At 45.2% G+C, this 26,389-nt stretch overlaps 1 protein-coding gene and 1 long non-coding RNA gene across 3 annotated transcripts in view; one reads left to right on the top strand and one right to left on the bottom strand.

Annotated features, from left to right (window-relative positions):
- MYO10 (myosin X) overlaps positions 1-26,389 on the top strand; it is a 283,038-nt gene that overhangs the window by 230,344 nt on the left and 26,305 nt on the right. For both annotated transcript variants that reach the window (XM_031666095.1, XM_031666096.1), the window contains 9 exons: positions 3,679-3,803; positions 3,905-4,019; positions 10,241-10,347; positions 11,790-12,023; positions 12,362-12,407; positions 13,106-13,981; positions 15,620-15,743; positions 20,244-20,487; positions 24,953-25,048. In XM_031666095.1, the coding sequence (XP_031521955.1) occupies positions 3,679-3,803; positions 3,905-4,019; positions 10,241-10,347; positions 11,790-12,023; positions 12,362-12,407; positions 13,106-13,981; positions 15,620-15,743; positions 20,244-20,487; positions 24,953-25,048 (1,967 nt within the window). The remainder of the gene's footprint in view (positions 1-3,678; positions 3,804-3,904; positions 4,020-10,240; positions 10,348-11,789; positions 12,024-12,361; positions 12,408-13,105; positions 13,982-15,619; positions 15,744-20,243; positions 20,488-24,952; positions 25,049-26,389) is intronic.
- LOC110743431 overlaps positions 17,504-26,389 on the bottom strand; it is a 74,416-nt gene continuing 65,530 nt past the window's right edge. Inside the window, exon 8 of the long non-coding RNA XR_004183653.1 lies at positions 17,504-17,754. This is a non-coding gene — a long non-coding RNA (uncharacterized LOC110743431). The remainder of the gene's footprint in view (positions 17,755-26,389) is intronic.

Here is a 26,389-nt window from a genome sequence, read left to right as displayed (position 1 = left end):
TCACCCAGGCTGGAGTGCAGTGGTGCCATCTCGGCTCACTGCAAGCTCCTTCTCCCGGGTTCACCCCATTCTCTTGCCTCAGCCTCCTGAGTAGCTGGGACTACAGGCGCCCGCCACCACACCTGGCTAATTTTTTTGTATTTTTAGTAGGGATGGGGTTTCACCATGTTAGCCAGGATGGTCTCAATCTCCTGACCTTGTGATCCACCCGTCTCGGCCTCCCAAAGTGCTGGGATGACAGGTGTGAGCCACCGCGGCCGGCCGGTCTTATTTTTTTAATGGCTGCATGACCTTTTTACAACGTGCGTGGTATCAGAATATACCCGCCACCGCCCGTTTGGGGATAGTCTTGCTCCTAGTGTTGTTGTTGCCACCAAGGGGATCCTTACACAGCACAGGTCTGACCCTGTTTGTCTCTACAGCGAGCCTCCAGTGACTCCTTGTGACTCCTCCTTATCTTGAATACAAGAACCATGCATCCATCTTCCACCCAGGTCCTTCCTGCCTCCCTCTGTTCCATCCCATCCTGTTGACTGAACCTGCCAGGTTCCTCTTGGCTTTTCTTCCTGGTTTTTTTTTTTTTTCTGCGGAGAATGCCCCTTCCCTCCAGCATTTTAAGATTCCAAGCTCTAGTTCAAATCTGTGCACTTCCCATGCCCCCTCAGTATTTTTCTCTCTCCTATATTCTCAAGGAACTTAATTTTAATCTTTATAGTTTGATATTAGGCTTTCCGCTACGTAAGTACTGATGTACCTGTCCACCCTCCTAAATTGCAGGGTCCTTGGAAACAAAACACGGCTTCCACCTTTTTTAAAAAAAATCTTCCCCGATCATGAATTACAAAACCTTGCACATAGTAGGTGTTCAGTAAATATTCAGTAAACGGATCAGGTGACTGTAATTGCCCTGGGTTAGAGGCTGTTTCTTCCAAACTCCAACCTATTTGTTGCCATCAAGACTTCCCTGTTGGTACACTGCAGGGCAGCCTTTGTGGGAGTCAGCTCCGGTTCTGGAAAACTAGTTACCAGTGGAGACAGCGTGATAGCGAAGTTTTGAAAGGCGAAATGCCTTTAAGTTGTGCCTTGTCCAGCCTCCAGCTGTGTGATCTTCGAACATTGAATTCACCAGAAAAGGAAATTGCAGCTGAAAAGAGAACCACCAGTGGAAATCCAGGTCTACCCCGCCTCGTGATCGCAGGGTGGGTTGCCTAGGGCGACCATCAGCCTATAGATGCCCCTCCCCTGGTTAAGTTACTGGGAAGGGGCAGAGTCACTCTCAATGGGAGCCTGGAACTCGCAACAGCTCCTGGCTCCCTCCCTCCCCTCCCCGGGCTGTGTCAAATCCTACAACCACACCACACTAATTAGCCCGAGAATGGAAGGGGTTGTCATGGCGACTGGGCACTTTTTAAAGCGCAGGAATGGTGTTCATTATTGTTCCGTGTCTTTAGCTGTGGGGAAAAGGTCAGTGTGGCCGTTGTTTTCCATACGAATTTTGGCCCAAGAGCCAGACTGAAGGTGCAATGCCCCTCGGAGAGGCAGGAAGATGGTGAGTGTGGGTGAACTTTTTGGATGGGGAGGCCCTTTTGGTGTAATATCTTCAGTTTTAATAACTCGAGTGCCGGACTGGGGAATTGTACGGACTTTGTTCAGTAGAGACTGGGAGAAAAGAGGGGGTCGGGAACAGTGAAAGCCTGAGATAGAGATATTTTGGATGAAAGTCTTTTGAGCCTCAAGTGATTAAATATTAAATTTAGAAGGCTTCTCTGGTAGTATAAATTTAACAAAGTTGAGTAAGTCTGATACTTGATTCGATGTTCCTTTTATATTTGCCCTGTACTAGTCTTTGTAGATTGGTGCTGGTTAGATTATATTCCCAAATAAATCTCACAGAAACGTTGTAACCAAATGCCTTCAGAACAGTCAGCCACCCCCGAGCCCGCATTTTTAAATCCAGAGAGATGGCGTAAGAGTCACCAACGGTAATTTTGTTTTCATATTTTTATGCTTTTCTTACTTTTCTATGGATAATTTAATCAAGACTAAAAACAGAGAACCACAGTTCTTTGGACGTTTGCCCTAATTTGCTGGCTGCACTTGGTTGGAATACTGCTAAGTAAAGACAATTTGACCACAGTGTTTGTAGAAGAAATTAAATGTGAGAGAAGTCAGCCCACTAGGGCTGATGGCAGCTATTCCATCAAAAGCTGTGAGGGACAGTTGCAAAGCATTCTTTACATTTATTTTTTTTTTGCCAATTTTGAAAGCTTGCAGAATAACATGGCTTTATGCCTAATTGTGTTAATGACTGCATTGTTAAAGGTCACAAATTAAGCCACTTTGCATTCTTGTTAAGCCACTTTGCATTCTTGTATTTTTTACCAGTTAGGTCCTATAGCACTATTTTTTTGTCATTGTATTCACAGTTATGTGGGATAACAACATGCAGCTTAATTAAAGGGAACGCGGGTGGGTAGACTAAAAAACCAAACCACTGTCCCCAGAGTTCCTAAATGGCCCACTTTTTTGCTTTCCCCTGAAAACCTATTGTCCTGGCCCCAGTGCCAGTTTGTTTGGCAGCTGAGCAAATAAAAGAACACATTTCACAACATTAAGTCTTGGTCTGATTTCCTCTGTCTTTAATTTGTATGTTCTCGGGCTTACTCATTTAGTGATCAGAGTATGGAGATCTCAGTGAATAAGTATTCGACTAGAATTTGAGCAAAGGCAAACTCTTTTTTCACTCCTGTGTCTTCTCCACTGGCTAGCATGGTCGTCTCCCCTTCTCCACCCCTACCCCCACCCCCACCCCACCTGCCGCAGTGTGGGTATCCGCCCCTCACTGAGTCACTGTGTTCTTAGGTAAAAAATGCCTAGGAATTCAAATTTAAAAAGTAAAATAAAGTGACATTTGTATAACACTTTAGATTCTTTGGGGAAGAAATAGATTTTAAAGTGGTGGTACCTTTATGATATTTGTGATACAGCCAGAAATGTGAACATGGATATTAATATAAAGGAATTACTGATATCTTTAAAGATACGATAATAGTGTTATATTAACACATGACATATAGTAGAATCTTTGCAAATGAGATGATGTGAAGCTTGGGATTTTCTTTTCTTTTTTTTTTTTCTTTTTTTCTTTTTTTTGAGACAACTCTGTCGCCAGGCTGTAGTGCAGTGGCACCATCTCAGCTCACTGCAACCTCTGCCTCCTGGGTTCAAGTGATTCTTCTGCCTCAGCCTCCCGGTAGCTGGGACTACGGGCGTGCGCCACCACGCCTGGCTAATTTTTGTATTTTTAGTAGAGACAGGGTTTCACCATACTGGCCAGGCTGGTCTCGAACTCCTGACCTCATGATCTGCCCGCCTCGGCCTCCCAAAGTGCTGGGATTACAGGCATGAGCCACCGTGTCCGGCCGGGATTTTCTTAAACATAAGGGGAGGGAGGAAGTAGCTTGTGGATGGGGCAGGATTGGCAGAGGTTGATGGTTGTTAAAGCGAGGTGTTGGTTCCACTGGGGTTCCTGTGCTAGTCTGTATTTCTGTGTAGGTTCAAGACTCTTATATGTGTTTTGAAGCAGGGGTAAACCAATGATGGAGGTAGCTTTATTAAGTCTGCCTTATCTAATTCCATTTTTTCTAATGGTATCCCATCTTTTTTTGCATGGTTTAGATGCCAGACCAGTTTGACCAGGCAGTTGTGCTGAACCAGCTGCGGTACTCAGGGATGCTGGAGACTGTGAGAATCCGCAAAGCTGGGTATGCGGTCCGAAGACCCTTTCAGGACTTTTACAAAAGGCAAGAGGGAGCTGAATTGGATTCTCTTTCTTTTCAAAGGGATTGGAGAAAACAGGGAACCATCGCAGAAGGTGGTGACCCTGTGTGTCTTTCCGTTGCAGGTATAAAGTGCTGATGAGGAATCTGGCTCTGCCTGAGGACGTCCGAGGGAAGTGCACGAGCCTGCTGCAGCTCTACGATGCCTCCAACAGCGAGTGGCAGCTGGGGAAGACGAAGGTACGATGCGGGAAAAGAGCAACTCCCACCGAATCCCCGACAGATCTCGGGGCGATGCTCATGGGGTTTAGGGTTCTGTGACACTGCTACACAATTGTTCTTTCACATTAGGAGGATACTCCTGTTGTCATGCCTACCGTAACATTTTGTCTCCCGAACAGTTACTATTTTATTTGAAGTCCTTGACTTGTCAGGGATTCTGTTTCATTAGAGAACGCATTGAAACGTCTCATCCTAATTGTTGGTGTGTGTGTCTATTTGTTCAGGCAGTCAACAAATGTTGGCAGACAAGTAGCAGTGCTTTGGAAGTATGAGGCAGCCCCCAGTGTCTAAGAAACGATACCCCAGACCCTTCTAACTTTCTGTAATTCAAATATTGGCTTTTATCCCTGCAACCAGAGCAGTGACGGAGCAAAAAATCAGTAACCCGTCTGAAATCCCTTCAGTTGTCAAAAACTCAGTCCAGAAAGCGAAAAGGAAAATCTGCTTTTGAAGATGCTGTTGGGGCAGAGGCTCCTTAATCCCCTTTTCCAGATAGGAGCAGAGTAGTGGGCGGTCTGGCCTGAACATAAAAAATTAGTCATAAAATTTGTTGTATGACTTCTTCTTTCTGGATCAGGGAACTGCCAAGAACCTCGTTGGGCTTCCACTCTCATTCCCCACCCACCTCCAGTGACTTGTCACGTGGGAGAGACAGCAATGTGACTTGACACAGAAATGCAGGCAGCTGAGGACACGTGTGTCCTCGAAGAACGAATCCTCATTCCCAATCCTTCTGCCCTTACACACAGCAGTACAATGTCAGAAATATTTTAAAGCTTCCACTCGTAGTATGCTATTTTTAATTTAGGAGTTTCTTTGCTTTATAAAAAGAGGAAAGGAAAGAGGGAGAAAGCGGGGAGAGAGAGACGTATGTCTTGCGGTTTGACCAATGTGAGATTGATGACAAGTACTTAGGCATCACCTCCTGGCCATTCAGCAAGGAAAAGTCATGATGGACCTACCTCCCTGCTCTAGGGGAATGTTTTACTGGTGGGGGATTTAAGATATAAACACAAAATAGGGTAGAGATGGCATGCAGAGATAATCACATGAGCTAGCTATTGCTCTGCAATACATTACTGCAAACTTCGTGGCTTTAACAACACACATTGATCATCTCATAGTATCTAAGGGTCTGAGCTGGGTCGTCTGATCAGGGTCCCCCAGGCCTGCAGTCCCTGTATGTTGTGGCTTTGTTCCTTTCTGGACCTCAGGGCGTCTTCCAGGCTCACTTGGTCATTGGCAAAATTCATTTTCCTGTGTTTTTGTAGGACTGAAGTCCCTGTTTTCTTTCTAGTTATTGACTGGGAACCACTCGCAGCTCCTAGAAGCCCCCAAAATTCCTTGCCACATGGCCCCCTCACGACATGGCAGCTCACTTCTTTCAGGCCAGCAGGATAGCCCCATGCTCCAGCTTAGGACGGAGTGTTGTATGATGTAATGTTCTCACGGAAGTGACATCCCATCACCTTTGCTGCAGTCTGTGGCTAGAAGCAAGTCCCAGATTGCACCCTCACTCAGGAAGATTAAAGAGGGGTGTCACCCACTGGGAGGGTGTGCCCCCCTCAGGTGATAGGTCTGTCTGCCTGGAATCTTACTCTCCACGCCTTCTGTAGCCAACTTATCTTTAGGTCTTAGCTTGGATGTAGACTTTGAAAGGACTCCTTTTTGGACATTCCTCAGTGTACCCTACAGCTGGGGTAAGCCCCCTCCTCTGTTGTCCCAGGTCATCCTCTTCTTAGCCCTGATGTAGACTTCATGTGCTGTCCTGCCGTCTTGCTGTTGGCTTCTGTGCGATCACCCAGTAGAGCACGTAGAGCCGATTGTTCATTTTACACAGTGCTGAGCTTACTCAGTGTCTAGAAGTGCTGAAAAACTGTAAGAGATGACACAGGATGTCATACATTTATTTACTTAGGAAAACTTTCTGAAGAAAATGGCTCAGGTGGATCTCTTGGCAGTGTAATATAATCTGCTCTGATTTTGTTTAATCAAAAGAAATTGCAGGCCAGGCACAGTGGCTCACGCTTGTAACTCCAGCACTTTGGGAGGCTGAGGCAGAAGGATCGCTTGAGCCCAGGAGTCTTGAGACCAGCCTGGAAAACATAGCGAGACCTTTTCTCTACTAAAATTCAGAAAAATTAGCCAGGCGTGGTGGCATGTGCCTGTAGTCCCAGCTACTCGCGTGGCTAGGGTGCAAAGATTGCTAGAACCCAGGAGGTCAAGACTGCAGTGAGCCCTGATCATGCCACTGCACTGCAGCCTGGGCCACAGAGTGAGACCTTGTCTCAAAAACAAAAAAAAAATTGCATTCTCTATAAAGGAGTCACCTCACTGCCTTCTACAGTGGAGTGACATTAGAGACCATTAAAACTCACCCTGGCCATTAACAATCTCTTCTGGGCTCCAAGTACTAATTCAACTTCACTTCATTATGGAAATCAGGCCCAAGGCAGGCTTTGGACGTAGTGTAGCATAGGGGACACAGAGACATGGGCGTTTTCCTCAGTTTGCTATTTTGGAAGATAAGATATTCACACAGTGGATGAATTAAATCATGCAGTACAGTCTTTTTAAAGGAGCAAGAAAACAGCTTCTTCAGGAGAGAGATCCCTATGGATTGAAATGATCAAGGAAGTATTCAAGAAGAAGTTTTTAAAGAGGAGTTCAGTTTTAATCGGTGAAAAGTGGGGAGTAGAAGTTGGATGGAAGTGTATTTTTCCATAGATACGTTAGGAAGTAAATGTAAACATCAAAGGATTTGAATTATGCCTTCTTGATAGCTTTGATCTTGACCAGTGTTTGATTTACGTGTTGGAGAGCAGGTGTTTTGGTGTCTTGCTGTCAGAAGGTCTTTGTATTTAAAGCCTCAAACCTCTAATGAACTTCTGGTCTTCTGGTAAAGGAATGTCTGCCATACACAACAGGCGAGTGTGGCCAGTGTCGAAGGCAGCGAATTAGACATGGCCCCACGTCTGAACTGGCTGGCTTATCTAAAACATGTTTGTTCTTGTAAGGCAAGCATTCTTACCTAGAGGACTGGGGAAGCATTACTAGGAATCGAGGCGGCCTGTCGGATGCTCCATGGCACAGCCCGTGGGGAGGAGATTGCAGTTTATTTCCCTGCTGAACAGCTGCGTTTACGGTGCCTGAGGTGGGCAGTTGGTCCCTCTCCTTCCTGGTTTTGGTTTTTCCCACTGCCTCAAGGATTCCTTAAGACTCAAGACTTTTACTTTTCTGACCCTCTGGACTTCAGTGTCAGACTTTTCTTCTTCAGTTCTATGTCAGTGAAGCCTGCGGGAGGTATTTTTATAAAGACAGTGTACTGGAATAACCCACAGGATCCTAAGCTACCTAAGAAGATAAAGGTGAAAAAGAGCCACGTGAAAGGGTTGCTGTTGGTTATTGAGTCAAGTTCAGCCAAGCAGCGCCTGAGTGGGCACTGCCCTTTGCTCAGCTGCTTTGGTGCCTGCTTTGATGCCACATTCCCAGTCAGTAGGTTGTGCCAATTTGGTCTTGGCTGAGTCCTGGGAACATGGCAAGGTGACACAAGGGCTCACATAAACACTTTCTGTATTAGTCTGTTCTCACACTGCTAATAAAGACATAACTGAGACTGGGTAATTTATTAAAAAAAGAGGTTTGATGGACTCACAGTTCCACATGGCTGGGGAGGCCTCATGATCATGGCCGAAGATGAAGGAAGAGTAAAGGCACATCCTACATGGCAGCAGGCAAGAGAGCGTGTGCAGCGCAACTCCCCTTTTTAAAACCATCAGATCTCGTGAGACTTACTATCATGAGGACAGCATGGGAAAGACCCACCCCCCATGATCCAATTACCTCCCACCAGGTCCCTCCCATGACCCTTGGGAATTATGGGAGCTACAATTCAAGATGAGATTTGAGTGGGGACACAGCCAAACCTATCACTTTCCTTCTGTCATTGTCTAAATTCAGGGTTCATGTTCTTAATGAAACTGACAGGTCCCTAAAAGCATTTTCTCCATTTGTTTGCCCTTTAGGTTGGTGAAGGAGAATGTAAATAAAGATGCGGAAGAATAATTTAATAGGCAGGGGAAGAAAGCTGTCTTTTTAAAAAATCTATTTATATATTTATTTTGAGAGCTGTCTTTTTAATGGACTGAAAACTAAAGCAAGTGTTTGTCTGATTCTGATTCTAACCAAGACATTTCTTTTGATTTCCAATGGTGGAGAAGACCTTTGTTCCTTCATAAAGGTTTTCACTTGTTCGTGTCATCGCTGTGTGGCTCATGAGAACTCACACTTTTATCTTTCGTCACCACCACCCCCTTCCCCAAGGTTTGGCTATTACTTTTCCTTTTAAGTGCTCCTAAGGGCAAAATCATTAGAGTAAGTTATGTAATACCAAACAAAAATCTCAAAGAGAAGTTGAAATACTTCCTTAAAGTCCAGTCTTGATGAAAACTGCTTTTGCTACATGGTTTTGATATGTACAGGGAATTCTGTATTTCTGAACATCTTTAACGAAGATCACATCCAACAAACTTTACAATTGTAGCTTCTGCACCAACAGAGGATGGATATATATATATATATATATATATATTCTCATATACATGAGTATGTATATGTATATATGAGTATATATGTGTATATATGAGTATGTATGAGTGTGTGTGTATATGTGTGTGAGTATATATGTATATATGTTGCTTTTTTTGAGACAGAGTCTCACTCTGTTGCTTAGACTGGAGTGCAGCGGCACAGTCTTGGCTCACTGCAACCTCCGCCCCCCAGGTTCAAGCTATTCTTCTGCCTCAGCCTCCCAAGTCGTTGGGATTACAGGGACCTGCCACCATGCCTGGCTGATTTTTTGTATTTTTAGTAAAGGCAGGATTTCCCCGTATTGACCAGGCTGGTCTCCAACTCCTGACCTCAGGTGAACCACCTGCCTCGGCCTCCCGAAGTGCTGGGATTACTGGGGTCAGCCACTGCGCCCGGCCAACAGAATATATTAATCGTATTATAAGGAGAGGATTGTATGAAGAGCTTTCCTAGGAGAATGATGTGTGATGGAGTTTTACCCAGAGCAGGAATAGGTACGGCTGTGAGTCACAAGGTGCTAGGACTCTTTATTTGCTTTCGTGCCCAAATGTCATGGAGGACACAGAGCAGAGAACCTGGAAAAATGTGCCATTGGGAGAACATGATGCACCAGTTTAGGCCAGAATGACTCATGGAAGTATAAAGTCAAAAATTGTGGAGACACCAAAATGCATCTGTGTGGACTGTTAACAAAAAAACATGAAAATGTTTGATACTGGTTGTTTTAGGGAGTCATTCAAAATTTCTTATGCATGTATTACATCTGAAATGGCAAAATTAAAAGCTACTTTATCAAGAGAAGGTCCTGATATTTTCATATCTTCTAAAAAACTAGGAATTCTAATACAAAGTGCCAATTACCTGACACACGTTTGATAAGCAGAGGATGAAAGTGTCCATTCTCAGAAATAGGCAAGCAAACAGCTCCAATTTATTTAGTCCCGGGTCTGCTGTGCTTGTGATAGCCGAACTGAGACGTAGCTGAAATAATTCAGTTTTCATTTTAAACTCAGTTTTCAGAATTATGTTCTTAACGTCAATATTTTGAGTGCATTTAAGTTTTTGAAGCCAAGATACTCTGATTGTAATCACATAGCAGGCATAAAGAGAGGATTTCCACATGAAAGCAAAATAACGTTTTAGAAATTTCCTGGCTTCCCTCCCTCCCTCTTTTCCTTCCTCTGCTTTCTGTATCTCTGAATCATATTACATAGACTCAATGTAGTGACCGATGCTGGTCCATGAACTATTTGTCCCGGCCCATGATGTGTTCAGTGTTTAGAAGCTTAGATAGCAGTTTGGTAGTCCTTTTATGCCTGTTGAATCTAGTAACAATAACCATAAAAGGGACTTGTATTTTTATGCAGCATTTTTGTTTTTCCATGTGATATATCTTTATTGGATTTTGCAAGTGTTTTAGCCCCTGACAGGTGGAATCTTTAAAAACCATTATTCTAGAAAGCATGGCCATGTGGTGGAGCAAACTTAGAGAAAAAAGCCTTAACCCCAGAAGATATCTCAGACTCAGAAATGCCTTCCTTCTGCTGGCCACGTTCTTTGCTTCTGACATGTGACTCCCTCCTGAGCAGGTCTTTCTTCGAGAATCCTTGGAACAGAAACTGGAGAAACGGAGGGAGGAGGAAGTGAGCCATGCGGCCATGGTGATTCGGGCCCATGTCTTGGGCTTCTTGGCACGGTAAGAACCCCACGCTGAGGGGAGAAGGCAGTAAGCTCCATGAGGGGGTCCTTCCTTCCCAGTGTGTTGCAGTGGAGTGGCCTGAGGTTTTCTAATTGAGGGGAGCCTCAGGTCAGGCCTCCTAAGCAGCCACTCCCGAAACCTAGCTAGCCTGACCTGGGCAGCAAGTAGGAAAGGGAGCTCTGCACTTGTTGACATCTCAGGTAGAAAGAACAGTGACATCAGGGAACTCTACTGAGATCTATTTATTTATTTGATACAGGGTCTCACTCTGTCTCTGAGGCTAGAGTGCAGTGGCATGATCATGGCTCATTGTAGCCTTGACCTCCTGGGCTCAAGCAGTTCTCCCACCTCAGACTCCCAAGTAGTTGGGACTACAGGCACAAACCACCATGACTGGCTAATTAAAAAAAAAAAATTTTTTTTTTAGAGATGGGTTGCTCCATGTTGCCCAGGAGGGTCTCAAACTCTCAAACTCCTGGGCTCATGGGATCCTCCCGGCTGACAACGTGCTGGGATTACAGGTGTGAGCCACCGTGCCCAGCCTTCTACTGATATTTAATTTGTTTACCTACTTCCTCTGCATCAGGTCTTGAAGCCACAGCAGCTTGGCTGTTCATCTTGGTGTTACTATTTTGGCTATAGAGACTCATCCTCCAGCTGTTTGAGGAATGAGGTGACTTCTTTTGTTGTTGTTGTTGTTGTTGTTTTTTTTGAGACAGAGTCTGGCTCTGTCTCCAGGCTGGAATACAATGGCACGATCGCTGCCCACTGCAACCTCCACCTCCCACGTTCAAGTGATTCTCCTGCCTCAGCCTCCCAAGTAGCTGGGACTATAGGTGTGTGCCACCACGCCCGGCTAAGTTTTGTATTTTTAGTGGGGATGGGGTTTCACGATGTTGACCAGGATGATCTCAATCTCTTGACCTTCGTGATCTGTCCGCCCGCCTCAGCCTCCCAAAGTGCTGGGATTACAGGCGTGAGCCACTGCACCTGGCCTGAGGCAACTTCTCTTCATGTGCATTTTAGTCCCATCCATTGTGCCTGTGAAATGCTACATGTTACATTTTCTGGAGTACAAAGCTGTCCTGCTGTGATGATTTTTTTTATATGAACAGGAGAATATATCAGATCTCTTTGGGAACCTATTTACCCAACTTTCTGCCAAAACTACTTAAAGTCAACATGAGGGGTTGGTTATGTGTTTATTTAGCCAAGATAGTGATAGGCTTCTTACTTTAGTTTTGTTTGTTAGTATTTCTTTGTTTTTCTTCTGTTTTGTTTTGACCAAAGGGGCGTCCTTGTTCTCTCCAGTTTCCATAATGAGACTATCATTCTGAAACTGGGTCCTCTTTTGTCTTGCAGCCTTGATGTGAGCTCATTTGAATAGCGCAAAGCCTCATTACTTCAATGCTGATTCCCTTGTTTTCTTTCATTTTCAGAAAACAATACAGAAAGGTCCTTTATTGTGTGGTGATAATACAGAAGAATTACAGAGCATTCCTTCTGAGGAGGAGATTTTTGCACCTGAAAAAGGCAGCCATAGTTTTCCAGAAGCAACTCAGAGGTCAGATTGCTCGTCGAGTTTACAGACAATTGCTGGCAGAGAAAAGGGAGCAAGAAGAAAAGAAGAAACAGGAAGAGGAAGAAAAGAAGAAACGGGAGGAAGAGGAAAGGTACAGTACCTTTCTTGCTGGGATGAAACAAAAGGATACATTTTGAGTGCTATGCTCGGTATCTGTCTGTGCAGCCAGAAATCCCAGCAGATGCCCCAGAACCTACAATTTGAAACAGTAACTCTTGGTGGCTAGAATATAAAATTCCTTGGCAGCATGAAAGACCCAGTTCTGTGAATATTTTTAGTCATACGCAGAATAAGTCCATGGCCAGAGGAAGGGGCTCTGTCTTTCAAGCTTTCTGTCTTTGGCAAAGCTGTTTTAAAAAGGTAGATCTCTCTGAAAAGTGGTTCTAGGGTTATTGTTGTTGATTTTCACTTTTTCTTTACTATTTTTAGAGAAAGAGAGAGACAGCGAAGAGAAGCCGAGCTCCGCGCCCAGCAGGTAATGAGTGCAGTGACGACTTAGCCTCTCGTGTTTCTACTTCCCACTTCTAACGCTTGGACTCTAGGATTCAAAACCGAATTAAAGTAGAAAGACAATAGGAAGGCCAATTTAAGAGGATGTGTTTATGATGCAGTTTCTGACCCGTTACAGTTGGGTAAAGCGTAGTGAATGGCTGAGGTTTTAGTGTGCATCACAAGAGTATAATTTCTCTAAATCAGTATAACCAGCGTGTTAGTTTGCTAGGCCTACCACGACCAAAGACCACAGACCGGTGGATTAAACAGTGGAAACTGATTTTCTCCCAGCTCTGGAGGCCGGAACTGCAAGATCAAGGTATCCTTAGGTTTGATTTCTTCTGAGGCCCCTCCCCTTGGCTTGCCGGTGGCCGTTCCAGTGTGTCTTCACGCAGCCTTTTTGCTCTGTGTGACCCAGTCTCCTGTTCCCAAAAGGACACCAGTCAGCTTGGATTAGGGCCCACCCTAGTGACCTCATTTTAACTTAGTCACCTCTTTAAAAGCCGTATGTCCAAATGCAGTCACATTCTGCAGTATTGAGGGTTAGGACTTCAACCTATAGACTTTATGGGGACACAGTCCAACTCGTAATGACCACATTTCATCCTGGTTGCAAAGCCGGAGCTATGCTTGGACTTTTGTACAGAAGCCTTCTGAAATCTCCCTTCTACTTCTGCTCAGGAAGAAGAAACGAGGAAGCAGCAAGAACTCGAAGCCTTGCAGAAGAGCCAGAAGGAAGCTGAACTGACCCGTGAACTGGAGAAACAGAAGGAAAACAAGCAGGTGGAAGAGATCCTCCGTCTGGAGAAAGAAATCGAGGACCTGCAGCGCATGAAGGAGCAGCAGGAGCTGTCGCTGACCGAGGCCTCCCTGCAGAAGCTGCAGCAGCGGCGGGACCAGGAGCTCCGCAGGCTGGAGGAGGAAGCGTGCAGGGCGGCCCAGGAGTTCCTCGAGTCCCTCAATTTCGATGAGATCGACGAGTGTGTCCGGAATATCGAGCGGTCCTTGTCTGTGGGAAGCGAATTTTCCAGCGAGCTGGCCGAGAGCGCATGCGAGGAGAAGCCCAACTTCAACTTCAGCCAGCCCTACCCAGAGGAGGAGGTCGACGAGGGCTTCGAAGCCGACGACGACGCCTTCAAGGACTCCCCCAACCCCAGTGAGCACGGCCACTCAGACCAGCGAACGAGTGGCATCCGGACCAGCGACGACTCTTCAGAGGAGGACCCCTACATGAATGACACAGTGGTGCCCACCAGCCCCAGCGCGGACAGCACAGTGCTGCTCACCCCGTCAGTGCAGGACTCCGGGAGCCTGCACAACTCCTCCAGCGGCGAGTCCACCTACTGCATGCCCCAGAATGCTGGGGACCTCCCCTCCCCAGATGGCGACTACGACTACGACCAGGATGACTATGAGGATGGTGCCATCACTTCCGGCAGCAGCGTGACCTTCTCCAACTCCTACGGCAGCCAGTGGTCCCCTGACTACCGCTGCTCTATGGGGACCTACAACAGCTCGGGTGCCTACCGGTTCAGCTCTGAGGGGGCACAGTCCTCAGTGAGTACCTACCTGGCATGTTCCAGTGAAATGGGTGGCCGGGACCAATGGGATCACTTGGACACAGGAAGGGGAGCATCACACAACGGGTCCTATTGTGGGGAGAGGGTAGGGGGAAGGGATAGCATTAGGAGATATACCTAATGTAAATGACGAGTTAATGGGTGCAGCACACCAACATGGCACATGTATAGATAGGTAACAAACCTGCACGTTGTGCACATGTACCCTAGAACTTAAAGTATAATAAAAAATAAATAAATAAAAATAAAAAAAGAAATGGGTGGCCGGTCACACCCATCCCTGTGGCATCCTCAAGTTGAATGAAGATATCCATAGGATATCTGTGCAAAGATTGCAGAGTCGTGGTCTTAGAGATCATCTTAAACCTTTTTCTTATTCCATAAGCCAACTGCATTTGTAAGTGGAATTGTGATGTGCCTGTTTCAGGTTTCGCACAAAGCCCCAGAGCTGAACTGTGGGCCCAAGACCTGGGAAAACTGGCTATTATTTATTTATTTGTGGTGTTGTTATTGTTGTTGTTTTTGAGATGGAGTCTTGCTCTGTTGCCCAGGCTGGAGTGCATTGGCACAATCTCGGCTCACTGCAATCCCCCCTTCATGGGTTCAAGCTATTCTCCTGTCTCAGTCTCCTGAGTAGCTGGGATTACAGGTGCCCGCCAGCACACCCAGCTAATGTTTGTATTTTTAGTAGAGATGGGGTTTTACCATGTTGGCCAGGCTGATCTTGAACTCCTGACCTCAGGTGATCCACCTGCCTCGGACCCCCAAAGTGCTGGGATTACAGGCGTGAGGCACCGTGCCCGGTCAGAAACTGTCTTTTTAAATGGAACTTCTGTTTATTTTATTTTATTTCTTCCTTCCCTTTTTTTACAATTTGAATGGAACTTTTTTAGCTTTGCCATGCTGCGTTAGGAAATAAGACACACCCTAAACTGGAACAAGACTTGCCGGGGATGAACTGGCAAACTTTCCTTCCAGTAACTTCACAATCCAAACCACACGGTGTTACTTCTTATAGCGGGTATAAAGGAAGAAGCTGCAGGGCTTAAATGTACTCTTTCCAGTTTCTGCATTTATCTGTAGTTTACTTTTATTTTGTCGCTTTGGTCATGCATTGAATGTTCTCTTGACTTTCAAAGGTTTGAAAATGTATTTAAGATAGTAATTCAAAAGGGGTTAACTTTTGCATGGTTTGATTCAAATTATAGCCTTAAAAAGCATTGTTAATTTTAGGGCAGATAGCCTTTGGATTCAAGTATATCTTGTCTTTCACGTATCAATTCAACTGACCATTTGACCTTAAAAGTTGATATTTTTAATTCTGAATTATTGGTGTGCTACCGTAAATCAGGCGTATTGCTTGTCAGTTATTTTTTCTTCATTCTTTTTTCTTCTTTTTTTTGAGACGGAGTCTCGCTCTGTCGCCCAGGCTGGAGTGCAGTGGCGCGATCTCGGCTCACTGCAGTCACTGCCTCCTGGTTTCGAGTGATTCTCCTGCCTCAGCCTCTTGAGTAGCTGTATTTTTTTATTTTTTCAATGATGATCCATGCTGGGTGTTTTAGTGGTTTGCTTTGTGGCCTTTTCCCTCACCACTGGCTTCTCTCTCTCGGTCCAGTTTGAAGACAGTGAAGAGGACTTTGACTCCAGGTTTGATACAGACGATGAGCTGTCGTACCGGCGTGACTCTGTGTACAGCTGTGTCACTCTGCCATATTTCCACAGCTTTCTGTACATGAAAGGTATGACTGCAGCTGCCATGGAGTCTGGGTTAGCGGGAGAGCGAGGTGCTATTTTATCCGGGCTGATGGATGGGGATGGTAAATAACGGAGGTGTTATTGTATCTGGGCTGATGGATGGGGACTGGGAAAGTCATTCTACCTACCCTTACGTTGGTGTTGGGCCACCTAGATGCATGCAGGGACGCCTCGTCATGTTGGTGTGACGTGGGTGGTGTGGTCCTGCCCGCGTGAACACAGTCGTGACTCCCCTGGTTTGGTGCAGAGTGGCAGCACAAAGCATTTGCAACCACTGCCTCCATTATCAGTCCTTCTCCCCTCTGTCTCTCCCCGTCTCTTTTTCCTTTCTTAGCTCTTTGTTCATTCTTCTATTTTCTCTCCGTCTCTCCCCAACTTTCTCTTTCACTGTCTTCCTCTCTGTCTCAGTCTCATTGCTCTCTCTCTCACATATACAGACATACAAACCAATGTGTGTGTTGCTGCTGCTGCTGGAATTGGTGGAGACCCATTCTAATGATAAACTGCATGTTCTCTCCTGCCAGGGATATTAGAGAGTCTAGAAGGATGTGCTATATATGGGGGAAAGTGAAGAGCTCACTGAGGGCCACAGCTCGCTTGAATTGCTCACCATACGTACTTCATGATGAGCATTTGCATTGTATGCTTTGATTGTTATTAACCTTTGAATATACTTTGCTGAACCTTAACACCTAGAGGCCTTGAGGTACATTCCTTTTGGAAAATTATTTAGTATTTATTTATTTATTTAAGACAGGGTCTTGCTCTGTTACCCAAGCTAGAGGGCCCTGGTGTGGTCACGGCTTACTGCAGCCTCAAACTCAGGCTCAAGCCATCTTCCCACCTCAACCTTCATAGAAGCTAGGACTGCAGGCGCACACCATCATGCCAGGCTAATTTTTTCTAGAGATGGAATCTCACTATGTTGCCCAGGCTGGTCTCCAACTCTTGACCTCAAGCAATCCTCCCACCTTGGCCTCCCAAAGTGCAGGAATTGTAGGCATGAGCCACCGTGCCTGGCCAGAAAATTATTTAATTGGGATCTTGTGTTTATGCTTTATTCCTGTTCTTGACTGTGACTTGGAACTCAGTGACAGGGATAATAAGAAACCATAATCATCACCAGTTTTTGGCAGGAGTTTTACATGGATGGTTAAAAAGAAGGGACCGTCCTGTTTCTCGCATGGACCTAGACTGGAGAGGGAAGAGAGTTGAGAACGTGGGGATGGGCAGGGATATGAGAACCTTCCTCCCTAGGTCTCCTCTTCCTGCTTTCTCCCATCTTTGATTTTTAAATTTGTCTTCTCCCTCCCTTTTCTTCACTTTCCTTTTTACTGCCGTCTTTCTTCATTTACGTTTACGTTTTCTTTTTTTCGTCTTCCCCACCATGAAAACCATTTTTTTTTTTTTAGACGGGATCTTGCTCTGTTGCCCAGGCTGGAGTGCAATGGCACTGCACTCGTGGGTTCAAGTGATTCTCCTGCCTCAGCCTCCTGAGTAGCTGGGATTACAGACATGCACCAACGGTCGGCTAATTTTTGTATTTTTAGTAGAGACGGGGTTTCACCATGTCGGCCAGGCTGGTCTCGAACTCCTGACCTTGTGATCTGCCCACCTCAGCCTCCCACAGTGCTGGGATTACCGGAGTGAGCCACTATGCCCAGCCATGAAAACTCTTTTATTCCGTTTTCCCTTCTTTCTTCCTGTGCTTCTCTATTAGCTTCTTTACCTTTTCTTCCATGTCTTTTTCTTTTGTTGTCTTTAATATTTTTTTTTTCTGTTTTCTTCACTTGCAGCTTTGTTGGATTCCTTTTTTGCTTCACCTGCTCCTTTTAGAAAACATGGGTCTAGTGACAACTGTCAGTCATTTGCCTTTCGGAGTTCTGCCATCTTCAGCTTTGGAGCCTCACAGTGCTCATGAAACCCCCAGAAGGTTTGATTAGGGGAGACTTTTCTGTTGTCCAGAATCACTGGTTGGTGTGGACTTCAGTAGGACTGTTGGAATGAAAAACAGAGAGGATGATGTAGCCAGCACTGGAACATCTGACAAAGGAAAAAATGTCATCGCAAATCAGAACCTAATGATCCAACAAGTATTTAATCATAGCATCTTAAGATTTTCTCAGTTAGAAATCATCTTAACTGTTTTTTACTAACATATAATTCCCATTCCTCAGTTTTTAATTCCCTAAGTTAATTTGAAAATTCTCTTCAATATTCCTCTTATTTTTAATTTGTGGCATTGATTTTTTTTTTTTTTTTTAGACAGAGTCTCGCTCTGTTGCCCAGGTTGGAGTGCAGTGGTATGATCTTGGCTCACCACAACCGCCGCCTCCCAGTTTCAAGCCATTCTTCTGGCTCAGCCTCCTGAGTAACTGGGATTGCAGGCACGCACCACCACGCCTGACTAATTTTTGTATTTTGAGTAGAGACAGGGTTTCACCATGTTGGCCAGGCTGGTCTTGAACTCTTAGCCTTGTGATCCACCCACCTCAGCCTCCCAAAGTGCTGGGATTATAGGCGTGAGACACCACGCCCGGCAACATTGATTTATTATACAGTTACTGGATTAAAACCAGTAAGAGTAGGAAAAAAGTAAAGACACATTCAAAGTATTAAAATCAGGGTCAAAGAAGTTAAGTGGGTGAATTTTCAGCATCTCTTAATAAAGCTACTGTGTAAATGCAGCATCATTTAATATTTAATAAAACTCTTAATTAAAACAGAGCCAAAAAGTTTCAGAGCAACCAATGAATGAGAAAGAAAATCTAATCACCAGTTTATATTTTATGGGCATACATGAGTTTTCACAACCAAATAACCCACTAAAGGTGTTTGCAATTGGGAAATTATAGCATTAAATAGATTATCTAAATGATGAATTTTCAAGAGACGGCCTGGAATTGCAAAGGGAGGGCCAAGAGTGAGTGCTATCGATAACAGAACGACAGATTAAATAAACTAATGGTGAGGGCCGTTGCGATGACTGTTTTAATCTTCGAAACAACTGTGAATAAGCTTTATCATTTAACAACAACAAGATCATAGAATAACTTTACAGTTTTCCTCCGGACGTGTTTTGAGAAACGCAGATTAAAGTCACAAATCAAAACACTAATAATGTTTCTTTCTGGTAGCCCTTGGCAAGTTTACCGTATGTTAGGACACAGCTCTGCAGCTTGGCACAATTACCAAAGATGTCTCAGCTAAATGAGCAGGGACCTCTTGGACAAAAGGAGGGAGAGGAGTCTAGAAAGTTCAGTGAAGCAAGTGCACTGTCTGGTTTTCACACACTGAACGCATAAGAGAAAAACACTTCGTTTATACTTACTTTAAATATCCCATGTTTAAATGTCCCTTATTTCATTACTGGTTGGTCGAAAGAAAATAATGTGTGGACAATCTTATAATAACAGATGCGTGTAAGATGTTGATCTTGAGCAGGCTGGGGAATCTGGAATACAAAATTATCCTCCCAGAAGAGCATAGAAAGATTTTTTTTTATCCCATGAAAAGTAACATCTGTATAAGTTCAAATCTTAGTGTAGTTTGTACTCTTGCTTTTTCTTTTTTCATAGTCTCAGTCTTACACCTGTAAAACATTCTCAGATGATGCTTTTCTTTGAAAAGATGTTTTTCTCCGAAAAGCTATATTGTCTTTACTTGTGTAAGTTAGACTTCATCGGTCAACCCTGGAATCACTGATAATTCTGTTCACACATTGACCAAATATGGAAGGAAATGGGTGAACTTTGTTTATTATTTGAGATGGAGTTTCGCTCTGTCACCCAGGCTGGAGTCTAGTGGCGCAATCTCGGCTCACTGCAACCTCCTCCTCCTGGGTTCAAGCAGTTGTCCTGCCTCAGCCTCCCAAGTAGCTGGGATTACAGGCACGCACCACCACTCCCGGCTAATTTTTGTATTTTTAGTAGAGACGGGGTTTTACCATGTTGGCCAGGCTGGTCTCGAACTCCTCACCTCAAGTGATCCACCCTCCTCGGCCTCCCAAAGTGCTGGGATTACAGGCATGAGCCATTGCTCCTGGCCCAAAAAACGGGTAAAGAAACTGGTAAACTTTGACACCATGTTAAAATAATTTTCCCTCTCTGGGACATTTGGAGATAAGCCTGATCCTTACGTAGGGACATGGTTCTCACCCTTGGCTTTTGATTTATTCCTGGGTTACAGTGTTAGTTCATTACTTGCTTTTCTATTGGCTCCTTACAAAGCTTTCTCAGCTAAGTGAGCAGGAACTCCTTTGGATATAAGGATTCTTGTGTAATCCAGCCCGGCTGGTGTGACATCTGTGTAGTGCCCCTAGACATGAGCTAGCAGTGCCTCTCCCCACTGAGGGGTCTCTGCGGTGCTGCAGCTAGGGCCGAGTCTAAGCTTGGCTAGACCTTAACACCTGCTGTACATGTTGTTGTCATCCAGTTGGACTGACTGTTCTTTCACTCCTCTCTACCCAATCTTGGGGGGAACAGGTGGCCTGATGAACTCTTGGAAACGCCGCTGGTGTGTCCTCAAGGATGAAACCTTCTTGTGGTTCCGCTCCAAGCAGGAGGCCCTCAAGCAAGGATGGCTCCACAAAAAAGGCGGGGGCTCCTCCACACTGTCCAGGAGAAATTGGAAGAAGCGCTGGTTTGTCCTCCGCCAGTCCAAGCTGATGTACTTTGAAAACGACAGCGAAGAGAAGCTCAAGGGCACCGTCGAAGTGCGAACGGCGAAGTAGGTTGCTAAGCTTGGCTGTGGCCTGATGGGTTGCTCAGTGGTTTATGCTGGTGGTCACAGAGCCACGCTGTGCAAGTTCCTTGCAGTGGCAGTAGCCTGTAGTAGGTGTCCTGATAATTCAGTTCAGCGGGTTAAATTATTAGGAGACTGGGAAGCAAGACTTAATCCGTGAGTACTTTGCTTTTTATGATTACACTCAGACACGTGGCTGTCATTTGGAAGATGGCCAGCCAGTTGGACCTGGAAGTTGCCCAGTGGAAATGGAATTGTATGTGTGGAGGAAGAATGGTGTGAATTTGGAACAAGTGACTGAGTCTTTTTATGGGTTAATGCATCACTTTCAATTCCTTACTTCAGCTGTAGCCAGCAGATAAATTAGCTAAATTAAAAGCAGACAGACTGGAGTTTTCTGAAGTGAATCACTTGTCTTCTCTTATACCAGTGTTAGTTATACTAGCCATCCCCATTCCCAGCAATGAGAGGAACAGGGCTGGTCTTCACATCCAACATGCCCCTTTTTCTGCCACACCCTTATAGAACCAAAGCTTTGGACTGTTGAGGGCCTATTATTTTTCTTAAAGACTAAGTCATGTTTCCAGAAAATAGGAGTTACAGGCAGCTGCTTTTCTGGGGTAACTAGATCCTAAGCCTGAAAACATGTTTGGGGATAACCTGTAGTAGTCGTTCTCCACTCAAAACTGAGTGACCTCAAATACTTAGAAAAGTAGTAAAATAATCTTTGAGGGATCAAATTAATGCCTGAAGTCAGGAGCCTTAAAAGTAAAATGTTTCTAATCAGCCAGCATCAGCAACTTCAGAAAAGTATTTATTGTGAAGTGGAAAGTTAAATGAGGAGAGGGAAGTCTTTTATGTATTTGATTGTAAGAGAAATCTCATGTCTCTGCAGACGGCAGAATATTCGACATTTTCAGGCTGTCCCTTTGGAGATCATGAGGTGCAGGAGTAGGCTTGTGAGAATCCTGGGTCTGAATCCTGCAAGTGTTCACAGCAAGGCATGGCTCTGTTGCCTCTGCCATCTACTCTCAGCCTCACATACCATGTTCCTCATCTGTCTATAGATGGCTTGATTGATTGATGGACTGACAGGGTCTCACTCCCACTGCCCAGGCTGGAGTGCAGTGACACGATCTTGGCTCACTGCAGCCTCAACTTCCTGGGCTCAGGTGATCCTCTCACCTCAGCCTCCCAAGTAATTGGGACTATAGGTGTGTGCCACCACGCCAGGCTAGTTTTTTGTATTATTAGTAGAGATGGGGTTTTGCCATGTTGCCCAGGCTGGTCTCAAACTCATGGGTTCAAAGCCATCCGCCTGCCTTGGTCTCCCAAGTGCTGGGATTACAGCCATGATGTTTCCATTTAATTATCCCATAGAAGGGGCCGCAAGCACCAAGAAGCTTGTGGGAGGCAGAGTATTGAATTTCACCAGAGTACACTGATGTATGTTTCTTTTGCAACTCACTTTGTATGCTGCTTAATAAAAGCTCTATTCGCAGGTGCTTCATCAGAATTATACTGAGTTATGGAAATGTTAGCTCTTATTCAGCCATTTCTGTCACCTCCTATAGAACAGGAACAGTGAGTTATTATTATGGAAAACTTCAGTCATGGGCAAGAGTGGGTAGAAGAACATAACAAAACACGGACTTATTCCAGAGCTTTTGGTGGCTATCCACCCATGGCCAAGTGTTTCATCCACAGTTCTATCCAGTCCACTCCCCCAACAAACTACCTTCTTTTACAGCAAGTCACTATCATGTAATTTCTTCTGTAAATATTTAGTATGCATTTAAACATTCTAATATATAATCACAATACCATTATAACATTAAAAAAAAAATTAGCTCCTAATATTATCTAAACTCCAGTCATTGTTCAGATTTCCGCAGTGACCTTATATTTATTTATTTATTTATTTATTTATTTATTTATTTATTTATTTTGAGACCGAGTCTCACTCTGTTGCCTAGGCTGGAGTGCAGTGGCACAACTTCGGCTCACTGCAACCTCTGCCTCCCCAGTTCAAGCGATTCTCCTGCCTCAGCCTCCCGAGTAGCTGGGATTACAGGCGCCTACCACTATGCCTGGCTAATTTTTGTATTTTTAGTAGAGACAGAGTTTCACCATATTGGCCAGGCTGGTCTCGAACTCCTAACCTCAGGTGATCTGCGCACCTCGCCCTCCCAAAGTGCTGGGATTACAGGCGTGAGCCACTGCGCCCGGTCTGCAGTTTCCTTGTAAGTGGAGGTGGTAGTGTTCTTGTTGGTTTGGGTTGGTTTTATAGTTACTTTCTTCAAGTCAGAATCCAAATGAGGTCTAGATGTTGTCACCGGTTTTTAGATCACTCAAGTCTCTCTTAATGTATAGATGCCCCCTCCGTCTTTCTTTCACTTGCTTTTGTAATGGAACATGTTAGCTCACTTATCCCATGGTTTCTGCATTTCACCAACCCTGTATGGGCACGTGTTCGAACGTGTTTCTCTTTCTCGTTTATTTCTTGTGAATTGGTCATTAGACCTAGAGAGTGATCAAATTCAGTTTTCCTTTCTGTTTAAGAGTGCAGGCCGGGCGCGGTGGCTCAAGCCTGTAATCCCAGCACTTTGGGAGGCCGAGACGGGCGGATCACGAGGTCAGGAGATCGAGACCATCCTGGCTAACACAGTGAAACCCCGTCTCTACTAAAAATACAAAAAATTAGCCGGGCGTGGTGGCGGCGCCTGTAGTCCCAGCTACTCGGGAGGCTGAGGCAGGAGAATGGCGTAAACCCGGGAGGTGGAGCTTGCAGTGAGCCGAGATCGCGCCACTGCACTCCAGCCTGGGCGACAGAGCGAGACTCCGACACAAAAAAAAAAGGAGTGCTTCACTTGTGTTGGTGTTGATTTCTGTTAAGAAGGCTTAGAGTAGTAGCTGGTTGTCACTCTTGTGATTTCAGCAGTAGTTCTGACCTTGATTTTTTTTTTTTTTTTTCCAGAGTCTCGCTCTGTCACCGAGGCTGGAGTGCAGTGGCACTGGCACTATCTTGGCTCACTGCAAAACCTCTGCCTCCCGGGTTCAAGTGATTCTTTTGCCTCAGCCTCCTGAGTAGCTGGGACTACAGGAGCGCACTGCCACGCCTGGCTGATTTTTGTGTTTTTAGTAGAGACGGGATTTCACCATGTTGGCCAGGCTGGTCTCAAACTCCTGACCGGAAGTGATCTGCCTGCCTTGGCCTCCCAAAGTGCTGGGATTACAGGTGTGAGCCACTGCGCCCAGCTCTGATCTTGATTTTTTAAAAAATATTTCATCTCAGTGATTCTAGCTATGAGGTCAGATAATACTTATTTTCTAACCAGGCTATTTTAGTTTTGTTGCTGTAAAATACATGTTTCATTGTGAACATTTGTACTTCTTTAGTTGCGAGAGCAAGCTGGCTTTATGCCCCAAACCCTTCTTCATGAAACGTATTACTATCTCTGTTCTGATCCTAACATCTGCTGCTGTTTTACCCTGATTTTGTTAACCTGGTTCACCAATTCTATTTCCCTAATGTTGTTTAGGGAGGGTTGCAGATGAGATCAAGATGGTACTGAGAATCAGACACACCCAAATCCTGCGCCTCACCCCCAGCACCCCTCATGGAAATAATGTGCACATCTCAAGCAGGAGTCAGATGCAGCAGCCATGGCCTTCAGCTGGGAGAGAGAGCTGTGATGAGTTAGGGAAGGAGCTCACACCAGGCCGAGGTTGGCTTTTGTAGATTGGAGAAAGGATCCAAAGGAAGTTGCAGGCAGGAGTGGGGGCTGCTGCCGCAGGCCTGTCTGGGGCCTAATCAGGGGTGGGCATTGCGTGGACCAGTATGAGGGGAGAGAGCTTCTCCCCTAGAGAAGTCAGGGGAACCCTGCTATCCCTGGCCACACCAGCAGCCTCCTCCCTGGGCAGCCGAGAGGAGCCCGGCTCCCCCTAGAGGGAATCCTCATCATTACTAAAAGGAAAACAATTGTATGTCCCTCCATGTCTTTTGGTGTGATGGGTTCCAGAACCACCACTCCCCTCCCCGCTGCAGCCACCAAAATCCTCAGATGCTCTAGTCCCTGCTATAAAATGATGTAGTCATTGCATGTAACCTCTGCATATTCTCCCACACACTTCAAATCTTCTCTAGATTACTTCAATAACTAGTATGATGCAAATGCATTGTGAATAGTAGTTACACTGTATTGTTTTTTAATTTGTAGTATTATTATTTTTTAAATTGGATTTTTAGTTTTGATCTGCTGCTGGTTGAATCCACAGATGCAGAACCCACAAATGCTGAACTCGCAGATACGGAGCGCCAACTGTGTACCGTTTCTTCAGTAACAGACACTTCCCAACTCTAATCATTGGTTTCATGAAATTGCTTTCCTCAGTTACTCAGAATTTGGTGTTCCTGATGTGTACGTTTGTTGCTTTTGCTCCTTTGCAGAGAGATCATAGATAACACCACCAAGGAGAATGGGATCGACATCATTATGGCCGATAGGACTTTCCACCTGATTGCAGAGTCCCCAGAAGATGCCAGGTGAGTCTGCACTGTTGACGTCATATTACCCACATCCTGCTCCCTCATGCCACAGGTGTGTGTGTCCCACAGAGCACTGTTTACCATGCTGGCCTTGACAATTTTAATTGACTTTCTATTAGGATGGTTGAGGAACCAAGAGTCATAAGAAATTGATGTGTACTTGTCCCTTGGGGACTCTTTCTCTGGGCAAATGTATTCAAGTACAGCCCAGGGTTTCCAGCCTCCAGTGCCACTAGACCCATTGTCATCTGTCTCAGGCTGTTACTGTCACCGGCAGCGTGTGTAAATTACACAGCTGCATGTAGCTGGAAGCCCACCCTCTGGAAGCTTCTGAGCTTTGAAAGTGAATTGTTTGTGTTTGCATAAGGACCAAAAGGGCAGGGAGTAGTAACTGGTAGCTGTTTTCATAACTGATAGTGCTATGGCATTGGGGGTTTTTTTTTTTTTTTTTTTGAGGCGGAGTCTCGCTCTGTCGCCCAGGCTGGAGTGCAGTGGCGCGATCTCGGCTCACTGCAAGCTCCGCCTCCCGGGTTTACGCCATTCTCCTGCCTCAGCCTCCCGAGTAGCTGGGACTACAGGCGCCGCCACCTCGCCCGGCTAATTTTTTGTATTTTTAGTAGAGATGGGGTTTCACTGTGTTAGCCAGGATGGTCTCGATCTCCTGACCTCGTGATCCGCCCGTCTCGGCCTCCCAAAGTGCTGGGATTACAGGCTTGAGCCACCGCGCCCGGCCGGCATTGGGGGGTTTTAAAGATGTTAATATTGAAGAATTCAGTGGAAGAGGTACTAACTTACACAGAGCTTACTATTAGCTGGGTGCAAAAGTAATCGCAATTATATTTCAGGCTAATATTCTAAATGTTTCATACCTAAATATTTCAGGCAGTATTCTAAATGTTTTATAAATACTAACTCTTTTGATTCTCTTGAATCCTGCAAGGTAGACATTAATTATTACCATCATCCATATTTTGCAGAATAGGAGACTGGGGTACAGAGAACGGTTAGTATCATTTGTAATGCAGTGCAACCTCAATTCTGTTGAACGGGGACATTGAACTTCTTAAAAACATTTCCTCCTAAGGAGCTTTAACTTTCGACTGAGATTAGAAGAGGGTGGAGGCCTTCATTGGCTGGGGCAAGTTGTCTGTAACTTCCTGGACTTCAGGTTTCCATGCTGGAGTGCTGAGGAGACATAGCACAAAATTAAGGAGACTTAGCATTAGCTCTTCAGTGTGATACATCACAGGTCCCCTAGTGGATCAGACACCATGGAGCGTCTGTCCTGTCTCTTCCTGCAACTTTGTGAGTCTGCAGGGTTATGTTGGAGGTGTCTGT

The sequence above is a fragment of the Papio anubis genome, chromosome 5 (genome assembly GCF_008728515.1).
Source record: "Papio anubis isolate 15944 chromosome 5, Panubis1.0, whole genome shotgun sequence".
NCBI lineage: Eukaryota > Metazoa > Chordata > Mammalia > Primates > Cercopithecidae > Papio > Papio anubis.
Note: the sequence above shows the minus strand (reverse complement) of the source record. Positions and strands in the feature narration are given on the sequence as shown.